Source organism: Acinonyx jubatus, chromosome A3 (genome assembly GCF_027475565.1).
Source record: "Acinonyx jubatus isolate Ajub_Pintada_27869175 chromosome A3, VMU_Ajub_asm_v1.0, whole genome shotgun sequence".
In the NCBI taxonomy this organism is placed as follows: domain Eukaryota; kingdom Metazoa; phylum Chordata; class Mammalia; order Carnivora; family Felidae; genus Acinonyx; species Acinonyx jubatus.
This window is the reverse complement of record NC_069388.1, coordinates 71,280,482-71,302,101: the sequence shown is the minus strand read 5'-3', so window position 1 is coordinate 71,302,101 and position 21,620 is coordinate 71,280,482. Positions and strand designations below refer to the sequence as shown.

General features: G+C 38.9%; 1 protein-coding gene and 1 pseudogene across 2 annotated transcripts in view; both read right to left on the bottom strand.

Moving 5' to 3' along the window:
* The window catches only part of ACYP2 (acylphosphatase 2), a 274,964-nt gene that overhangs the window by 228,334 nt on the left and 25,010 nt on the right, over nucleotides 1-21,620 (bottom strand). For both annotated transcript variants that reach the window (XM_053200598.1, XM_053200599.1), the window contains one exon: nucleotides 13,877-13,974. In XM_053200598.1, the coding sequence (XP_053056573.1) occupies nucleotides 13,877-13,928 (52 nt within the window). In that variant the 5' untranslated portion in view covers nucleotides 13,929-13,974. The remainder of the gene's footprint in view (nucleotides 1-13,876; nucleotides 13,975-21,620) is intronic.
* Nucleotides 19,342-20,384, bottom strand: LOC106977180 (RNA polymerase II subunit A C-terminal domain phosphatase SSU72-like; annotated as a pseudogene).

Here is a 21,620-nt window from a genome sequence, read left to right as displayed (position 1 = left end):
TCAAAAATTGTTAATAATTTCAAAATGGTGACAGCAGGGCATCAAACCAAGTGTGGAGCCCTTGTAAACACAGGTTACATACCCATGAAGCTTGCCCTCCTCTTAACCATATCACTTTCCTCCATCATGTCCTTTGTCTCCATACCTCAGCCTAATTCACTACCTATTTGTTCCAAACCACAAGTCCACTGTAAGGGGTCTTGCAGAGATTCATGAGAGACACATATCCAGTCTGGAGACAAACAACACGTATTTCTCAGTCAATTCTTTTACTTGCTGAGATCTCACATTATGCTCAACAGCAGAAAATATCCCATAATTTTCTAAGTTTTGAAGATCAAGTCTTCTCTTTGGTTGGTCTCTAAAACCTCCCTTTTAGTCTGTTTCTCTCTTTAAAAAAGTCACTTTGCCATTTCCCACTGCAATTTTAAGCATATAACATCATGGTGTCATGCACTGCTTTTTCCCCACTGTGATTATTTGCAGCTGCTTCAACCTAATGATGGGAAAAGGCCTCAGATCCTTATAATTGTAGGGTCCTGATTAATGAACACTTTACCTCTCTGGATCTTCTTTTGAAGATCTTTCCAAACCTTTCACTTGGCACCTTCATTCAAATGGAATGTCTGGAGCTTGGTGGATGGCATGTTTTCGTGTAAACCTTCTACTGTCCAGCACACATCCTGAGAACAAAGGAAGTCTGTTTGCAGTGTGTATGGAGGAATTGGGACATGCACTTTACATTTTCAGGAACAGCAGTGGGTTGTGTGTGTTTATCTAGGATGGGTAGAGTTTGGAGGTGGAAGGATAGAAGACAGAGAAAGCATGATCTCCGCCCCTGGCAAACATATCTACCTAATTTGATGTCTAACCCCAGACTCTCCCATCCTCACATAACTTCACTATGATTTCCTTTTCCACAGGAAATCTTGGCTGTTCCTATCCTTAATTTCTCTCTAATATGGGGTAAGGCAGATGGAAGCAGCCCCCAACTGAGATTCTTCATACTTTAAGATTTAAATGTGGACTCCTGAGATTGATGCCTCCCTACCGCTTATGCCTAAGATTGGATGAGATTGTAGATAATTTGTGAATTTGCCATGGAAAAGATAAGGCACGATCAAACATCTAGAACAGTAGTTGTTAGGGTGCCTCAATGGCTCAGTCAGTTAAGCATCTGACTTCAGCTCAGGTCATGATCTCGTGTTTCTCTCTCTCTCCCTCTCACCCTGCTCCTCCCTCTCCCTTTCTCTCAAAGTAAATAAATAAACTCAAAAAAATAGAACGGTAGTTGTCAATCGTAAAAGACCCCTATCCCTTTTTATAACGAAACACTTCCTTCACTGTCCTGAAATGAAATTCATCTGTGATACAACCTACCATCACACAGAAAAACCTTCTTAAAATTAACATAAATGTTCTATGTGTGACATAAAGAAGAAATAAAATTAGAGTTAGGGTCTATGTTCAAATAACTATAAATAGGTTTTTCACCCACATCATTGCCCTGAAGGACATGTGAAAGACAGGCAGGATAATCTCTTTGTTCTATGGAACTGTCCCACACATCTGTCAATCCTGGCTCCTAGCCACCAAATACCAGTTAGCATGCCTTCACATTCAATCAAAAATGTACCCATGATTCCCAGAACACCTCCTAAATGATGGGACTGTCCCTGTAGAGAACCACTGTTGTGACTAGAAGTACCTGTGTATTGGGTTCCTTTGGATTCTCCCTTGGTTAGGATTTCCAGCTAACAGGGCAAGCTATGCTTGCCATTCTCCCAGGCTAAGAGTTCTAGGGCTTGGCAAGCCTGAATTTCGACCAACGTGCATCTTCGACTTGTACACAACCAGTTTTAGGCCACTAGTTTTAATATAGTGCACATACACACTCCATAGTCACCAAGGTCTCTGACCATGTTGGGATGAGCACTGGGTGTTGTATGGAAACCAATTTGACAATAAATTTCATATTAAAAAAAAAAAAAAGGAAATGTTCAAGCAACAACAACAAAGAGAAATGTTTAAATAATTGGTATAATACATATATCTTTTGAATAATTGTTTATAATAAAGAAATTGATATCAAAAAAAAAGCATAACAAGGCTTTGGTCAGGGAGGGGCCATACTACGTATATAAAGTGAAGGAGAAAGAACATTTATTTTGTGCCATATTTAAAATCTAGGGAGAGGACAATGATGAGTTTGTCAATGTGGTAGCTTGCTAAGAAAGGCTGGTTGGCCTTGTACCTTGGTTCTCTCTGACCCTGAGCTCGGATTAAAGGAAGCATTATAAACACTTTTTCCCTGGCCACAGACAGGTACTAATATTTACCTCGTTTCTGCCTGCTGACTACAAAATTAGAGGCAAACAGGGACCCAAAAGAAATTAGAGTCCCCTCACCATCATGCCTCTTGATATACACTCCTAATGAGGATTCCAAACATTTATCAGGCACTTATAAAGATGCTGAGTTCTGGCCAAAAAGAAAAAGGAAAAACAAAACAAAACAAAACAAAAAACAGTGTATGTTTGTGGAAACTTCTGTGAGTCACTCTCTAGCATTTACCAGAGGACAGTGTTTTGCTGCCAGAATAAACTAATATTTGAATAGAAGATGAATTCTAAACAATCTAAGGGAAAACTTAAGTAACAAAATCCCTCTTCACCATGACCTATGACATAATATTTGCCCCTCTTCAATTATTCTCATCCAACATGTTTACTAACAACCCCATGCCTGGTTTCTGGATTGTACAGTTCTTACGTGGGCCATTAAGAATCAAGTGTGTTAGGGGCGCCTGGGTGACTCAGTCGGTTGAGCGTCTGACTCTTGATTTCAGCTCAGGTCATGATCTTTCGCGCCACGAGTTCGAGCCCTGTACCGGGCTATGCATTGACAGTAGGAGCCTGCTTGGGACTCTCTCTCTCCCTGTCTCTCCCAGTTGAATGTGTGCACCCTCTCTCAAAATAAATAAATTAACTTAAAAGAAAAAAAAAGAGGGGCGCTTGCATGGCTCACTCGGTTGAACGTCCAACTTCAGCTCAGGTCATGATCTCACATCCGTGAGTTGGAGCCCCACGTCAGGCTCTGTGCTGACAGCTCAGAGCCTGGAGCCTGCTTTAGATTCTGTGTCTCCCTCTCTCTCTGCCCCTCCCCTGCTCATGCTTTGTCTCTCTCTGTCTCTGAATAAACGTTTAAAAATTTTTTTTAAAAAATCACATATGATAAATCAGTGGATAGAAGAGAAAAAACATTCCAAATGGGGACAGGCACCTGGGTGGCTCAGTCAGTTAAGCATCTAACTAATTTTGGCTCAGGTCATGATCTCAAGGCTGGTGAGATGGAGCCCCACTTCAGGCTTCTTCTGATTCTCTTTCTCCCTCTCTCTCTGCTCCTCCCCTGTTTGCAAGTGCTCTCTTTCTCTCTCTCTCAAAACAAATAAACTTAAAAAAAATAAAAGCAAGAAAGAAATAATTTCTAAAAATGGGGGAACAATTCATTCATGCATGCATGCATTCTTTTTTTACTCAGATTAAATTCATTTATATTACATTACATGTGCCCTCAGCTCCCTTGACCCCTGTGACACTTCGAGACACTCACTTGATTAAACAATGACCCTTGGGGCTCCCACATGGCTCAATCATTTGAGCGTCTGACTCTTGACTTTGGCTCAGGTCATGATCCCAGGGTCATGGGATCAAGCCCTGAGTCAGGCTCTGCACTTAGCGTGGAGCCTGCTTAAGATTCTCTCTCTTCCTCTGCTCCTCGGTCCCTCTCCCCTGCTCACATGCTCTCTCTCTCTTTCTCTCTCTCAAAAACAAAAACAAAAATTAATGACCCTTATTAAAGGTACTGTTTCCCATAGTGCCTTCTGTGCATGTTAAATGTGGCTGTCAAAGAACCAAACTATGCTGAAAGATCCCACTTGAATTATGATCATAAATCTCAAATAGACCCTTAATGCTGCCAGCAATCAAACTGTTTCCCTGGTCCTTTTAGTCTCCCACTCACCCAGGATATATTTTATACCTTCTCTTTTCTGCAAACCTCACATACCCACTCACCGCCCATTTTCATTCCCTGTCGATGGCCTTGCTTTTGATTTCACTAAGAAAATAGAATGAATCAGAAGAGAGCCCCCACAAACACCCACTACCCGCATCAGTGCCACATCCTGGGTTTCTTTCCTATGGAAGTAAGCACTTTGTGCCCCTAGAAAAGGCCACTTTCTCTACTTGTACACTAGATACCACTTACTCTCACCTACTCAAGGAGATCACTCTAGTAATTATCTTCTCAATTCTTTCTTTTTACTGGATCTTTTCCATCAACTTACAGACATTATTTCTCCCACCTTTGAAAAACCTTCTCTTAACCCCAACTTCTTCCTCCAGCTACTACTCTCATTTCTTTCTTCCTACAGGTTGTCTATATTCACCATCTCTAATATCTTGTCATTTTCTCTTAAACCTAATCCAATCAGATATTTATCCAATCTGCTTCAATTAAACTGCCCTTATCAAGGTCACCTTGACTTCCCCGTGGCTACATCCAATGGCCAAGTCTCCATCTTCACCTGAACTGATCAATGCGCAGAATATGATCACTCTCTCATTCTTGAGTCACTTTTCCACCTGGCTTTGGAAGCAGACTTAACCTAGTTTTCCTCTTATCTCCCTGGCAGTTCTTTCCAGTCTTCTTTGTTAGATTCTCTTCATCTTTCTGATATCCAAAACTTGAAGTATTCCAAGATCCAGTCCTTGGACCTCTTCCCCTTTCTATCTTCACTCACTTATTTGGTCTCATCCAGTCTCATGGCTTTAAATACCATGTATTGTAGCTGTGTCCAGCCTGCATTCCCTGAACTCCAGGCTCACATATCCAGCTGCCTCTTTAATATCTCCACTGGGATGATTAATAGACATCTCAAATTTAACAAGTCCAAAACTGAACTCATGATATCTTCCTGCCACCCTACCACCAAATGGTTTCTCTTCTACTCTTCCCCAGTTTCTCAAGCCAAAACCTTGAGGTCATCCTTGATGCCTCTCTTTCTGTCACACTCCAGATCTGATCTGTCAGCTTAACCTTCAACATGTGTCCAGAATGTGGCCACTTCTAACTATTTCTACTACTACCACTGCTATCACTCACCTAAATTAGTTGCAGGAGCTTCCCAACTGTCTCCAGCTTCCATCTTTGACACTATTCAGACCCTACTCAGCGCAGAAGCCAGAGTGATACTGATAAAACACAAATCAAAGAGGGTCACTCCTCTGCTCAAAAACACTCCAATGATGTTTTTAGTAAAATCTTAATTCCTAAAACTCCTTTAAAGTCCTACATGCTTTGTTTCCTGCTCATTCCCTCTCCAACTTCATCCCCTGCTTTTTTCTTCCTTGCCTGCCTCATTCAGGCAGCGTTCTCCCCATCTTTTGCTGTTCCTTGGCCTTTCCAGGGACCCCCAGACCTTTGTATTCACTGTTCCTGGGATGTTCTTCCTTCAGACATGACTCGTTCATCTCCCTTCCTCAGATGTTACCTTCTCAGTGAGCCCTTCCCTGTTTACCCTCTGTGATTGTCCATTTATGTATCAACTTGACTAGACCCCAGGATGCCCAGGCGTTTGGTCACGTGTTATTCCGGATGTATCTGTGAGGATGGTTCTGAATGAGATGAACATCTGAATCAGTAGATTGACTAAGCAGACTGGCCTACCAAATATGGAGGGGCCTCATCCTATTAATTAAAGACCTGAATAGAACAAAAATGCTGGAGTAACAAGGAACTTTGCCTGCCTGACTGTGGAACTTGTCTTCTGCCCTTGGACTGGAACTTGCATCATCACCTCTCCTGGTTCTCAGACTTTCAGACTCAGGCTGGAACTATACTACTGGTCTGCTACATCTCCAGCTTGCCAACTGCAGATCTTGGAACTTCTCTGCCCCATAATCATGTGAGCCAATTCCTTATAATAAAATTATATATATATATATATATATATATATATATATACACACATACATACACACACACATATATATACACAAATCATGACTCCCAGCCCTTCCACCATGTGAGGCCCCAGCTATGAACCAGGAAGTAGGCCCTCACCATCCCACCACCACCACTCTCCCCACTGAATCTGCAGATTCCTCATCTTAGACTTCCAGCCTCCAGAACTGTGAGAAATAAATCTCCATTGTTTATAAGATAAAAATAAAACAAAATAAAATTGCAACCCCTAAGTACCTCCCTGTTTTATTTTTTTCCTGTAAAATTTATTGCCATCTACCAAAACATAGATTTATTTTACTTACCCTCCCCACTTTTTTTTTCTTATATCTACCAACCAGAATATGAGTTCCACAAGGGAAGGGTTTATGTCACCTTCATTCACTGCTGTATCCTAGCACCTAGAAGAGTACCTGAGATATATGGAGTATTGGATAACTATTTATTGAATGAATGAATGCCTAACCTATGCAAAACATCAGCTTTAGGTAGTAGTGAAATAGAGATGAATAAAGTTAAATTACTTAATGTTATACTTCAGGTTCCTCATTTATAAAATGGGGGTAATAATATACCTCATGGGACAGTTATGGGAATGAAATGACTGAATATTTATGGAATGTTTGGAATAGTGCTCAGTATAGTACTAAAGTAAGTCCAATATTAAGTAAACTAAATTTTCATATATATTTATATCCCTGCCCTCAAGAAGCTTGCATATAACAGAAAGGACATCTACAAAAACTACAGAGTGTGCAATGGTAGCACGAAGGTGGGAAGGGTCAATATACCCTTAGGGTCAAGGAAGCCTTCACAGAGAAAGTGATATTTAATATGAATCTTGGAGAATAAAGAGGTGTTTACTAGGTCAACAAGAAAGGCATTCCAACCTGTGGACATAGAATAAATGTTTGAACCAGGTGGTTCAGAAGTAAGAATAAATCTGACCTCCCACCTTCCAGGAAGTAATGATCCAGGGTTGTCTCAATAAATATAGCTTGTTTTTCCTACTTTATACTTTAATTTGTCTTATGTAAGGGAAGGCACTGGAAACACTAAATATTAAGTTGTGGTCATTTCATTGTGTGGCAGAGAAAGTTTTGGAGATTATTACACCCTGGGGAAATGTTTGCCCCAATCTGCTTAATGTACTTGATGAAAAGAATCTGCTTAACTCTAAATCACCTTAATATTCTCGAAAGAATCTTCAGGTTTCTTACAGTAATTAATATGTCTATCATCTTATCTGCTGATAACGATCACAGGTAACCATTTTGCTTAAGTGTTACATTAGGATCCTTTGTTTAAAAAGCACTCTGATTTCAATTTTACCATGTTTTATTCACTTATTTCATTAATTAACTAAAATTAGGCTGTATTTATTATTACAATGTCAGAGTATTATTAGTAATTATTTTAAAAATAAAACAACCTTAGTGTCTATTAAATTATCTCCCAAGAGACAAGATTACATCACATACCTTTGATAAAGTCCTTTTTAAAAGAAAAAGATTTTATTTTTGAGTAATCGCTACCCCCAACATGAGGCTCAAACCCACAACCTCAAGATCAAGAGTCATACACTCTGACTGAGCCAGCCAGGGATCCCTCTTTGATTAAGTCCTTTTAAGTGAATGATCTAGAAATCAGTGAAGAAGGACCTCTGGAAGGGCAAGGAAATGCATTTCCCTCTGAAGCCTCTAGGAAAAATACAGCATTGCTGACACTTCGATTCCAGCCCAGTAAAACTCATTGTGGACTCCTGACCTCCAGAACTGCAAGAGAACAAATTTGCACTATTCAAAGCCATTGGGAAGAGTGATAATTCATCGTAGCACCAAAAGGAAATTAATACTGAGTCTGAGGCATCTGTATTAGTTAGAATTAGGTTCAGCTATAAGGAGTAGAACTCCCTAAATATCAGTAGCTTGAACAAGGTATACTTGAGCAAGTTATGATCTCTCATAAGTCCAGATTCAACAATCCAAGACTTATATAGCAAATCCACCATTACCAGATACCCAGGCTTCCTCTATCTTGTTCTGCCATCCTCAACACATGGTTTCAACATCATGGTTCAAGATAGCTGCTTAATCTCCAGCCATCACATACACCTTCTAACCAAAAGGGAGAGAGAAAATAGAGGAAAGCATGCCTTTTCTATATAAAAAACAAAGTTATTGAAAATTGTACACACCATTCAGCTTGTATCTCATAGACAAGTACTTGGCAATATGGCCACACCTAGTTTTAAAGGAAGCTAGGAAGTATAGTCCTTATTTTGGGTGAATTTGTGCCCAGTGAAAAGTAAAGGGCCCTATTCCCAGGGAAAAAGAAGAGAAGAAATAATAAGAACTACTTATAATAACTGTTATAGCATCAATCTCAGCTGAAATTATATTACAAACAGAATCAAAATCCTCAGTAATCCATTGGCTGTCACCCCTGCATCCATCTCCATCAGAACCAGACACATTGAAGCTAAGACTTTTCCTTTACTTTGCACTTGGATGAGTACTGCCGGTTTTTGCTTATATGTTTCTTTATCTAAGAATTAAAGGCCAATCAATACCTTTTTGACTGACATCTTTAGATCTATAATATATTATCAGTCAGGTTATTGGTATTTTGCTGGCTCAAATCAGTCTGTCTCTTTCATATAATTATACATTTTTCTGCTATGATCCTAAAGTTTATTTTCAGAGGACATTCTTACTTCCTCATTCACAAGTCCTTGGAAGTCCTTTTCCATGGCCTCAAAGGACAAAAACAAATTACAAAGACATCTGCCATCAGGTTAAAGCCTGGTGCCCACAGATAAGTTTCACTCTTTTCTATGCTCACTGATCGTGGTCAGCCATTCCAATACTAGAATTGTCTAAAATTTATCCCAAATGGAGCAAATTGTGACCACGTAGCTGAGTAAAAATTCAATACCACTACTTGAAAGATAACTGTGCAATTTGATCTTGAAATTATTTTTTGGCTAGAGTCAGGGTTGGTCTAATGAGTGGGTGAAGAGAATATCTATGCTTATTGAATTACAGCACGGTAGGTAAAATTAATACCCCTATTGTGCTGGTGAAGAAATTGTGGCCTAGAGAAAGCAAGCAGTTTCTCCAAGGTCTGGGATCTTAAACATTTCACTACTGATATAACTTGAGAAATATGGGGAATGTCTCTGCTGTAAAATATTTCCCCATTAGTTTTCAGGATGCTTGAAATTTAAAACATTCTTTTGGTCTGGAAAGCAAATATACTGGAAAATAAAGCCAACTCTTTACAGAATCCAGAAGGGAAAAATCCTTATGTTCTTTATATCACCATGACCAATATCTTACTTCATGAAGGCCACCATCATTTCTCACCTGAGTTTCTACAGTAGCCATCCAACTGGTCTCCAGATTCCCAGATGGCTCCTTCCAATCTGTTCTCCACATTACAGCCAGAAGGATCTTCCCAAAATGCAGATCTGATCATGTTACTCCCTGCTCAAATGCTTACAGACACTCTTCATTGACTTCAGCATAGTCTACAGCAGTAGTTGTCAACTTTATTTGGCAAAATTTTATATAACAAATAATTTTCATCATCATCCCCTCATTATTCTGAAAGCTAATTCCTAGAGAAAATAAAGGATCTACGTACACAATTTTAAAAATAATTTTAACACTCAAACTTTAATATAAAGGAGAAATAAAAATAATTAACCTAAACAACATTAGGTCACTTTTAAAAAATGCTTGGCCATGATTACATTAGAAGCAAAAAACTACAAATTTTGAAACGGTGGAGACAGCACTGACCTTCCCCATCCCCACTCCCTACAGACAAGCACTGGTCCAAACTCTTTAATGTGACCTGTAATGTTTTTGTGCTCTGGACTCCCTTCATCTCTCCAGCCAACATTCTCACTAATCAGCTTGCCTTGGGCTTGAATCCTCATAAACTATACCTGACTATCCAATTCATACAATGGTTTCTCACTTATTGGTCTTTGAGCAAGAAGTCACTTTCTTGGCCTGGAACTCTTCTTTATCCTCTCTCCAGCTTTACCTGGCTAGTTCCTTTTCATTCATGCCTCTGCTTAGAACTGATTCCTCTAGAAAGCCTCCCCTGACACACCAATAAGATGTGGCATCCCTCCAGAGCATCCTGAAATTTCCTCTATTATAGCATACATCACACTACATTGCAATTTTCTCTTTACCTGTCCAGGCACTCCCTGGACAATGAGTTTTTTTGAGAACACAGACTACTTGTGGTCACTGTTATGGCACACAAGGTTGGTACAGAATTGGCATTCATAATGGCTTATTAAAGAAAAAGGAAGTTGGAGAGCATAAAAATTTAACTTGGTTAAGCTGTTTTATATTTCTACTGAAGGACACAATGAAGTTAGGAGTATTACAGTAAGCTATAATGTTTTAGAAACACATTATTTTAGAAAGATGTATAAATGTCAAAAATACAAAATGCATTTTGAAAAAAATAAAATGTAAGAAACCTGACAAACATTCCACCAGCCAGGTTATTAAGGTCAACATCAACAGTGATAAGTCATGTTGATAGTATGTACTCTTGATGGGATATGATGAAAATGGCACTTTACCTATGTGGTTTTCCCCCCTGAAACCCATAATCCCAGTATAAACAAAAGAAAAACATCAGACAAATCCCAATTAAGGGGCATTTTACAAAATACCTGATGAGTACTCCTCAAAACTGTCAAGGTCATCAAAAACAAGAAAAGTCTGAGAAGCTGTCATAACCATGAGGAGCTATTAAAAAGATGTAATTATAGGGGCATCTCGGTGGCTCAGTTGGTTAGACATCCGACTTTGGCTCAGGTCATGATCTCACAGTTTGTGAGTTCAAGCCCTGCATCAGGCTCTGTGCTGACAGCTTGGAGCCTGAAGCCTGCTTCAAATTCTGTGTCTCCCTGTCTCTCTGCCCTTTCCCTGTTCATGCTGTCTCTCAAAAATAAATAAACATTAAAAATAAATAAATAAAAATAAAAATATATAATAACTAAATGTAATCTGATATCCTAGATGAGATTCTCAAACAGAAAAAGGCAAAATCTAAGGAAATTTTAATAAAATATGGACTTTTATTAATAATAATTTAGTAATATTTCATCAATTATAATAAATGTACCAGGCTAATATAAGATATTAATAATAGGAGAAACTAGGTGCAAGGGCATAAGGGAACAAAATCTTTGCAATTTTTCTGTAAATCAAAAATTATTCTAAAACAAAAAGGTTTGCATTTTTATGGGCTAACCATTTTTTAAATTTTTTCTCAAATGTTTATTATTTTTTGAGAGAGAGACAGAGTGCAAGCAGGGGAGGGGCAGAGAGAGAGACGGAGACAGTCTCTAAAGCAGGCTCGAATGTGGGGCTCAAACCCATGAACTGTGAGATCATGACCTGAGCCAAAGTCAGATGTTTAACTGCTTGAGCCACCCAGGCCACCCCTATGGGCAAAACACTTAAAAATAGACACAGCATCCAAAAAAAAAAAGTGTATAAATGCAACAAGTCCATGAAAATATTATAAACATCTTCAATCATAAGGCAAATGCAAATGAAGCCATAATGTAATACCACTACAAACACATCAGAATGGTTAAGATGTAAAAGACTGGGAAAGTCAAGTGTTTGTGTGGATATAGAGCAACCGAAATTCTCAAACATTGATTATGGGAATGATACAGTTGCTCTAAAAACAAATGAGCAATTTCTTACAAGTTAAACACACTTTCCACAGATCCAGCAATTCCACTCCTAGGTAATTACCCAAGGATAATAAAATATGTACTCTCACACATACATACATATAATGTAAAATGGTATCATCAATCACAAAGATAACAAAACTAAAAAAGCATTGTCACTTGGAAAATCCTGAAAATCCTGAAATAATGTTCTTAGGTTAGGAGTGCTAAAATATTTAGGGGTAAAGCGTCATGATGTCCACAACTTATTCTCACATGACTCAGCAAAAGAAAAAAGGAAGGAATAATTTTAGAAGGAAGGAAGGAAGGAAGGAAGGAAGGAAGGAAGGAAGGAAGGAAGGAAGGAAGGAAAGTAGGAAGGAAGGAAAGAAGGAAGGAAGGAGGGTAGAGGGGGAGGGAGGAGAGGGAACAGCAAGTGTGGCAAAAATTTTAAAAACTGGTGAATCAAGATGAAGATCAAGAGAACTGGTAAATCAAGGGAACACCTGGGTGGCTCAGTTGGTTGAGCATCCGACTCTTGATTTTGGTTCAGGTCATGATCTCAGGGTTGTGAGATCAAGCTCTGCATTGGGCTCTGTGCTGGTGGAGTGGGGCCTGCTTGGGATTTTCTCTGTCTCTGTCTCTATCTCTGTCTCTGCTCTCTCTCTCTCTCAAATAAATAAACTTAAAAAAGAGAGAGAGAACTGGTGAAACAAGATGAAGGAAGTGAGGGAGGGAGGAGAGAAAGCAGCAAAACTTGTAAATGGTAAAATGCTAAAAATTGGTGAATCAAGATGAAGAGATGAATGAGTCATATTATTTTTATGACTTTCCTATAGTATACATTTGAAATTAGCAGAATAGAAAGTTGTGGGGGAAAGCAAGATCAGTAATAGCACTGGTAAGTTGATATGAATTTCTCTATTGGTCAAGTTTTTTTTTTTTATTTTGCTCAGTGGCTGGAGGTTAGCCAAAGTATTTATGTTGCCTGAGCACTTAAATGTGACTATCTTCACAGAACAGTCTGTGAAATATAACATGTTTTTTTAAACTATGAAATATTTATTAAAAGTTTCTCAGATAGTTCAACTAAATTTAGGATTATATGTTTAACACCAGCAGAACTCAGATGTTAAAAACAAAGTTCTATCAAACAACTTCTTTTGTACTCCATGACTCCAGGTCATGTTTAATTTACTTTTCCAGCTGTTTTAGAATCATATAGACATTTTTATTCAGAATCAACCTTAAAAGAAGGTAAAGTAGGCAATAAAGATAAGCTAACCAATTTTTGATTTAAAAGAATCATCCCTTGGGAGACTGTATGTGTATTTCAACAATGGTACTGTTGCTCAAACATTTTTCAGAATCCCACTCTGGTGTTTCAGAGCCTATTTGTGAATCTCCTAATAAAATCAGTATGGTTATTTTAAATACACCCACATTTTATTTAGGACAAAATGACATGTGAACATGTGATCACTCAACTTATTTGCCATTCTTGAACTCACAAGATAGTTGGTATTTTTAAAAAATCATGTCTACCTTAACGAAGTAAAAACTGCCAAAATAAATGCTATTCAAAAAAGAGTTTCATGTTTGTAAAATTAGAAACAAATAAGAGCTCTTATTTTAGGCCAGAGGTGGACAAATATTCTCTGTAAAGTTTCAAACAGTAAACATTTCAGGCTCTGTTGGTCGCATGGATTCTATCACAACGAATCAGCTCTTGTACTGTAGTAGGAAAGTAGCCTTAGACAGTACTTAAATGAATGAGCTTACCTACATTCCAATAAAATTTTAGTTACAAAACCAGTTTTTGGAACACATTTGGCCTACAGGCCCCTGTTTACAGACCCGTGTTTTAGGTAATAATAGATAACTGACATAAATACAGTTGATCCTTGAACAACATGGGGCTTATGGGTGCCCATCCCTAGGCAGTCAAAAATCTGTATATAATTTCTGACTCCCCCAAAACTTAACTACTAATAGCCTATTATTGACCAGAAACTTAACTGATAACATAGTTGATTAAGACATATTTTGTATTACATGTGTTATACATTGTATTCTTACAATAAAGTTAGCTACAGAAAATGTTATTAGGAAAATCATAAGGGGCACCTGGATGGCTCAGTCCATTAAGCATCTGACTCTGGATTTTGGTAGACTCCATTCTTCAGGAAGTAATTGGAGGTCAGCTTACTCAGTATCAACATAATCTTTGTTTAAAAGGGAGAAAAACACATAAATATAAAACACAGCATACACACAAAAAACTCAATATCAAGGGGCACCTAGGTGGCTCAGTTGGTTAAGTGACTTCGGCTCATGTCATGATATCACGGTTCATAAGTTCAAGCCCCACATCAGGCTTTTCACTGACAATGCAGAGCCTGCGTGAGATTCTCTCTCCCTCTCTCTCTGCCCCTCCTATGTTTGTGCCCTCTCTCTCTCTCTCTCTGAGTGAATAAACTCAAAAATTTTAAAAGAAAAAACCATCAGTGTCAAAATGATAATGTGACCAATTAATAGTGAGTAAAATATTAGTTTGTTCAAAACAATCAAAGAGAATACAAGGTGAAAGCAATCTACAGAGTACTTCTAGCATTTTTATTAATTTCATCACCACATGAAAACAAAACATATTTCTTTGTCATTCACAAATAGTATTTTTTTTATTTTAATTTTTTTTTAAATTTTAGAGAGAGTGTAAGAGTGGGGAAGAAGGGCAGAGGGAGAGAGAAAGAGAATCCCAAGCAGGATCTGCACTGTCAGCACAGAGCCCGATGCAGAGCTCAATCTCACCAAACGTGAAATCATGACCTGAGCCAAAATCTAGAGTCAGATGCTTAACCTACTGAACTAGCCAGGTGCCCTGGCATTCACAAATTTTAAAAAATAAAACTAAAAATATTTTCTCAGACAGTGATTGATGTTTGCAAATGCTTGAAATAAAGAGCAAGAACCATAAACAATTCTATTTAAACAAAGGGTGCAAAGTCTTTGTTCATTTAAAAACATTTATTAGAATTCATGATTACAATTTTCACATCTTCAGAGGAAAAAATATCTGAAATGTGGCCTGCACTAACATTTCATACTTACTGGACTATTTTCCCATTTTGATGTTTCCCCACTACACTAGTTGTTCTCAAATGTAATCTTTGAATGCATCAACATCATCTGGGAATCTGTTAGAAATGCAAATTCTTACCTCAGACTTCCTGAATAAGAAACTCTGGGAGTGGGGCCCAGAGACAACCATCCAGGGGATACTGACGCACACACAGGTTTGAGAACTACTGATCTACATCTAGGCAGATGTTTATGTAGCTACCAAAAAAGAGAAAGAGCCATACTCTTCAGTTGTTAGGTCCCAGCACAGGCCCATCTCAAATCTCCTTCTCCTTACCAGCCTGGATCTAAAGGAGGGGAGACTGAAAATGGCTTACAGATGGAAGCCCACTCATAACTGGTACTCTTCTTGCTCATCACCAATCACCTAACCCACATGTAGACTTAACATAGTAGTACATGAGGCATCTACACTTTCTCACTCAGCTAAAACTCAAGGACTAAGAATGCATACTGAGGACAGGGAGGAATACTATTTTTCATAAGAAGAATTACAGAGCAACTGACTCCTAAACCGTGTGTATATATAACATCAATTGCAATAATATCTTTTTTGAATTTTTAAAAATATTTATTTTTTAGAGAGATAGAGACAGAAGTGTGAGCAGGGGAGGGGCAGAGAGAGAGGGAGACATAGAATCTGAAGCAGGCTCCAGGCTCCGAGCTGTTGAGCTGTCAGCACAGAGCCCGACACAGGGCTCCAACTCACAGTGAGATCATGACCTGAGCTGAAGTCAGACGCTTAACTGACTGACTGATCCACCAAGGTGCCCCTATCTTAGGCATATTTTTAAGAGATCCATTAGAACCTTTACTTTTATGAAATTCATTTATATATGACATGTTTTTATATAATTATGGGGGATAAAATGTCCCTGAAGTAACTGCACTCTCAGAATGTGGTGAAAATTTACCTCCAAATACAGAAGCACATGAACACATTGCTTTCAGTTTCTTTCTGTTTGGCTTTAACTCCTGCCTGATCAAAGAAATTAGAACTATATAAATTAACAATTTATAGAATTAAAACAATTTTTTAAAATAATTATGGATGTAACTAATGAATGAAAATCCTACTTTATGCACTGTATTATAATAAGCATTAGTGGTTGAGGAGGTTATAAACTAAAATAAAATTAAAAACAAAATTAAAATAAAATTTTTAAAAAGGTACTGGAATAGCCAGTTAAGAGGTTCAGAGGCTAAAACAACAAGAGAACCAAGGTCAGCAGCAGGACCCTCCAAACAGATGTGGAAATTGAATGGATATTTTTTAATGTTTATCTATTTATTTTTTGAGAGACAGAAGGGGAGAGGAAGAAGGAGAGAGAGAATTCCAAACAGGCTCTGTGCTGTTAGCACAGAGCTCAACCTGGGCTCCATCTCAAGAACCATGAGGTCATGACCAGAGTTGAAATAAGAGTCAGACACTTAACCAACTGAGCCACCCAGATGTCCCAAAACTGAATGGGTTTTTGAAGGATGGATGTGTAGGGAGATGGGAATGAAAGTTCCAGATAGGCATATGCCATGAGCAAAGACTATAAATACTTTGCATATATGAAGAATAATAGAGTAGACCAATTTAGCTGGAGTAGGAAATCCATACAGGAAAAATTCAGTAGATTAGGTCCATTTCACTAAATGTACTACGTACATTTACTTAAATGTCAGGCTGGGGCATTTGACTTGTTCTGAGAGCAATGAAGAACTATTTAAAATTCTAGGGACATGATGAAAGCAGTATTTTAGGAAGATTGATTTGACTAAATGTGTAGAGTAGATTACAGTTGAGCTTCTCAAGTTGTAAAATGCATATGAAATCACCTGGGATCCCATTAAAATGCAGATTCTGATTCAGTAGGTCTGGGGTGTAGGCTAAGATTCCAACACAATGCCAGTGATTCCCAGACTACGGTCCTCAGACAGCACTTTGAATAGTGGAGGATTAGGGTATGGTTCTGAATTCAAGATATCCCCTTGTGGTCTAATATTGAAGTAGGAAGAGAAAGCATGCCATAAGGAAAATAACTTTTTTTTTAATACAAAGAGATATAGCTAGAAAGCTGATAAATAAATTACAAAATACTAAAATTATTCTATTTGCCTTATAAGAAGGCAAGAAAGAAAGAACCAAAGAACAACAATGGGTTGGAAAAAATAGAAAGTAGTCAAACCATAATAATAATCACATGCAGTGAAATAGATTAGAGTCACACATATATAGTTAACTGATTTTCTGACAAAGTCTCAGAGACAATTGGGTGGAATCTTCTCAACAAATGGTACTGAAACAATTGGATATTCATGTGCCCCATCCCCCCCCAAAAAAGAACCTTGCACTGTGTTGAAAAATTAACCAAACATTAATCGTGGACCTAAATGTAAAATGTAATAAAACTATAAAACTTCTACAAGAAAGCTTAGCAGCAAATCTTTGTGACTTTAGTTTAAACAAAGATTTCTTTGCTTACAACACCAAATGCACTATTTTTAAAACACACACACATGCACAAATGGATTAATTTGGCTTCATCAAAATTCAAAACTTATCTTTCAAAGACACCTTTAAGAAAATGAAAATACAATCCACAAACTAGGTGAGAATATCTGCAAATCATGTATCTGATAAAGGATTTGAATCCAGAATTTACAAAGAACTCTCAAAATTCAATGAGAAATACAACCACCCAATAAAAAGAAGGGGCAAATTAAAAAAAAAAAATAACTTTTTTACAAATTTATGATGCTAGTCTGTTTACCTGTTTGCAAGAATAGACATTTCTCATTCAAGCAGCTAAAAAGAAAGTGGGGGCTATAAAAAAACAGAACATAAGAGTGGCATCTGGGTGGCTCAGTTGGTTAAGCATCTGACTCTTGATTTCTGCTCAGGTCATGAGAGCATGGTTCATGAGATCAAGCCCGAGGGCAGGCTCTGTGCCAACAGCAAGGAGCTTCCTTGTGATTCTCTCTCTTCCTTCTCTCTCTGGCCCTCCCCCCGATCGTGCAAGCCCTCTAGCTTGCTCTCTCTCAAAAATAAATAAATAAACAACAACAACAACAAAAAGAGCCTAAGAGAATCTTACAGAAACAAATGCAAAAAGTATGGTACAATGCCCCCCTGGGGAAATGGAAAGGAACCAGACACTGCTCTCTCAGCCTCTCCGCTACATGCTCTCCCATCTTCTCATGCTTCCTTCTTCTTACTCATCTTCAGTTTGCCCATTAGGACTCTCACTCCTGACTCTGAATAACTTTCAGTTGAAGTGCCCACCACCATCTTACTGCAGGCTTGTAAGTCTCAGTTCAAGTTCTCAGGAGAGAACCAGCTTGGACCAGTCTTTGGATTGGTCATGAAGGTCAGGAGTCCATCTCTGGTTCAGTCATCTATTACCTAGACAGAGTCTTTCTTATAAGATTTCAGGGTCTATGAGTGAAATGAAGATGGACAGTTGGGCATGGTAAACAAATAGATGAAAAAATCTGTCAAAATGACAGGTGGGAAGACTCTCAGGTTCAGCTGAGGCCTCTATTGCTTGCATAACATATGTCAAGTACTTCCCTTGCTCTAAAGGCATGTGCTTTTCTGAGCATGTTAAAACATTGAGAAACCAAAAAAAAAAAAAAAAAAATTGAGAAACCAGTTCTGTCAGCCCTAAGGTATCTTCCTCCAGAGTATATGAGTTGATGAAAAATTCACTGAGGTTGAAGAAGCAGGTGGTGAGGTCTGTTCCCTGTGTTGTTATGCATTCCCTTCCCCTAGCCCACAAGCATGAGACAACATGGGAGTTCTTGTCCCTCACATGAAAGATTTTCAAGAGAATCACTTGTAGAGCTTGAAATGTGGGGGTATGTGGGGATTGTTGTCTCACTTTGAAAATGCTAAAAGGAAAAGGCTGTGGCTACATCAGCCAGAGACAGAAGAGCCAAGGGAGTGAAGGGCAGGAGAGAGGGATGCAGTCCCGGGAGTGAGCTGCCCTCAAGCTGATGTGGAGGTGGGTGGGACTTGAACACAGTACAATCCTACAGGAAGAAACTGGCCTGGATTTAAAGGGTTCCTGGCCCTTTAAAGAGCAATACTATCTCAAATGTGGAACTTCTAATGTGGATTAGATTTTTCCCTATCTAAGAATTATCTGAGGGGTGCCTGGGTGACTCAGTTGGTTAAGCGTCCAACTCTTGGTTTTGGTTCAGGTCACAGTCTCATGGCTTTGTGGGTTGGAGCCCTGCTGTGCTGACAGCCTGCTTGGGATTCTCTCTCTGCCTCTCCCCCACTCACACTGTCTCTCTCTCAAAATAAATAAATAAACTTGAAAAAAAAAAAAAGAATTATCTGAAATTATGAGAGCTGACCAAGATTTTGTAGGGAAGGTTGAATCTTCAGAGCTGGTTTAAATGGAGAATGGGGGTGGGGGAGGGGAGTCTTGCCTGCACCCTTCAAGTCCAACAGCTTCTTTATTTTTTTCATTTTTTATTTTTCCTAATAAGATAAAGCCCACTGCTTTATTCTGGTTATTTGTACATTCCAGCAACTTTTGGGGGGAAGGGAAAGAAACTACAAAGAAAGACACAGACATATGGGGGGAAATATACTATAAACCGTTGTTTTCATTTTTGGTTAAAGAAAAAAAAAATTTACAATCAATATCCCACTCATAAGATAGAAAAAACTTGATTGTTTTTAATGTGGCATTTGTGTCTATCTTCTCATTTCATATGTACAGTTTATTTGGGTACTACTACTATCCACTGGCAGAATACCTAAAAGCAAACACAAATATCAGAAAGGAAAAAGCATTAACAAGAGGAAGCTCAAGAAGATGGGTTCAAAAGGGTGCGCAGCCCACTGGGCACCAGGCCAGGCAGGTCAGTTGAAGCAGACTACGTTCACGAAAGCCCTGTGGCTCTTCTCCAACTCCTGCAACAGCTCATCAGTCTAATTCTTCATGTTTTCCATGTGCTGAATGCACCGGCATAGTTCACAGATGAAGAACGCCCCAGGGTGGCCTCTCCATGGCTGCCCTGGATGTCCACATTGCACACTGGCTAGCAGGTCTCCTGCTCTCTGGAATTCAGATCTTCAACCATCTGGTGGGTTGGTCACTCTTTCTTCACAGGTGAGGATCAGATCAAACAGATCTTTACAGTTCTGGAGACTTTCTGGCCAGGACTTGATTCTCTTACTTCTGTCCAACATATGTAAAATGCTATTCTGTCCTTCCTAAGGAGATCATTGTGCATCTGATCATACAGTTTCAAAATTCTAAATATTTGGCTTGTCATGTGTCATTCCTGAAAACTTGACATGAGTTCCTGTTCCAAAGAACAGGACACCGACTTCCCATTTGCTGAGGATGTTGTGCACCTCCATGTTCCGTTCTGGTTTCTCCAGCACACCACCGCCACCTGCAGCAGCAAACACTGCAAGGCGGCAGTCACATGCACTTGATGTACCCCCTGGCAGGTTCTTTAAACCAATGTTGCAGTAAATGCAAAATTATGTCACCCCAATGGTGGTTGTGGTCTAGCAGCCTAAAAACAGAACTTGGAATTAAAGATTTGTTAGTTTTTCAGCTCCAATTTCTTTCTTGAGATAAAACTGTGTTTCATGTGGGATTTAGAACCCAACACAAAGCATGATAGAAATGATAATGAAGTAGATCTTTAGGAAAGGGCTTTATGAATCAAGAAAGAATGACAAATCAGGGAAAGAAGGAGCTATATATTCTTCCATAAAAGTGACACGAGATTTCCTGATGAAAATTTATGACAGACTGAAGAATGGAGAAGCTAGCCTAATGGTATCCTGTACTTTGAGATCATCAAGTAAAAGCAATCCTGCAGCCTCAATTTAGCTTAACTAAACTATGTGAAGATAAGCACTACCTCAGCCCCACGTTACCTTCGGCAAGGGAGCCCAGAAGCTGAAGAGGGAGGTCTGCCATACAAACGAAAAGGCTTTTATTCCCTGTGCCCTGCCCTCTAGGATTCCACTACGCTTCTCAAAGAAAGATTCTATTGTAACCACAGATTCATATCCAGTGCCCTCACTTGCATGTCATTTTGTTTTGTATACATTTCTCATTTCTCATGCTGACTGCTAAGTTAATTCATTCAATTTTTTTGTTTTCTTCTTGCAGAGCCTTCTCTGTGTCCAGCACCATTCAATAAGCTCCTCATGGAACTTATATTTGAGTGTGTGGCAGTGCAGGTAATAAACAATACATCCATTAAAGTATATCAGATGATAGTAAATGTTTTATCAAACAAAAAATGGCAGGGGAAATGAATAGAGATTGTGGGGAGATGAATTTAAAATAGGGGATCAGAGAAGGCCTCTTGAGAAGGCCATGATTTGAACAAAGACTTGAAGGTAGAAGCATCTAGTAATATTCAAGGAACAGCAAGAAGTTAGGATAGCTGGAGGAGAGGGAGACGGGGAGGGAGGGATCGGGTGGGAGAAGAAAGAAGGGCCAGATCACATGGGAACTCTTAGCTACTATGAGGACTTTGGCTTTTACTCTGAATGAGATGGGAAGCCATTCAAGGGCCAAAGAGTGACATGACTTGACTGATGTTTCAATAGGACCATTCTGGATAAAGATGATAGGGGATGGAATGCCAGGGTCAGTCAATCACCTGGGAGGCTCTTGAAACAGCCCAGGCCAGAGATGATAAAGGCAAGGACTGTGGGTCAGAGTGGCAGCCCTTGGAGGAAATGAGGACGGGA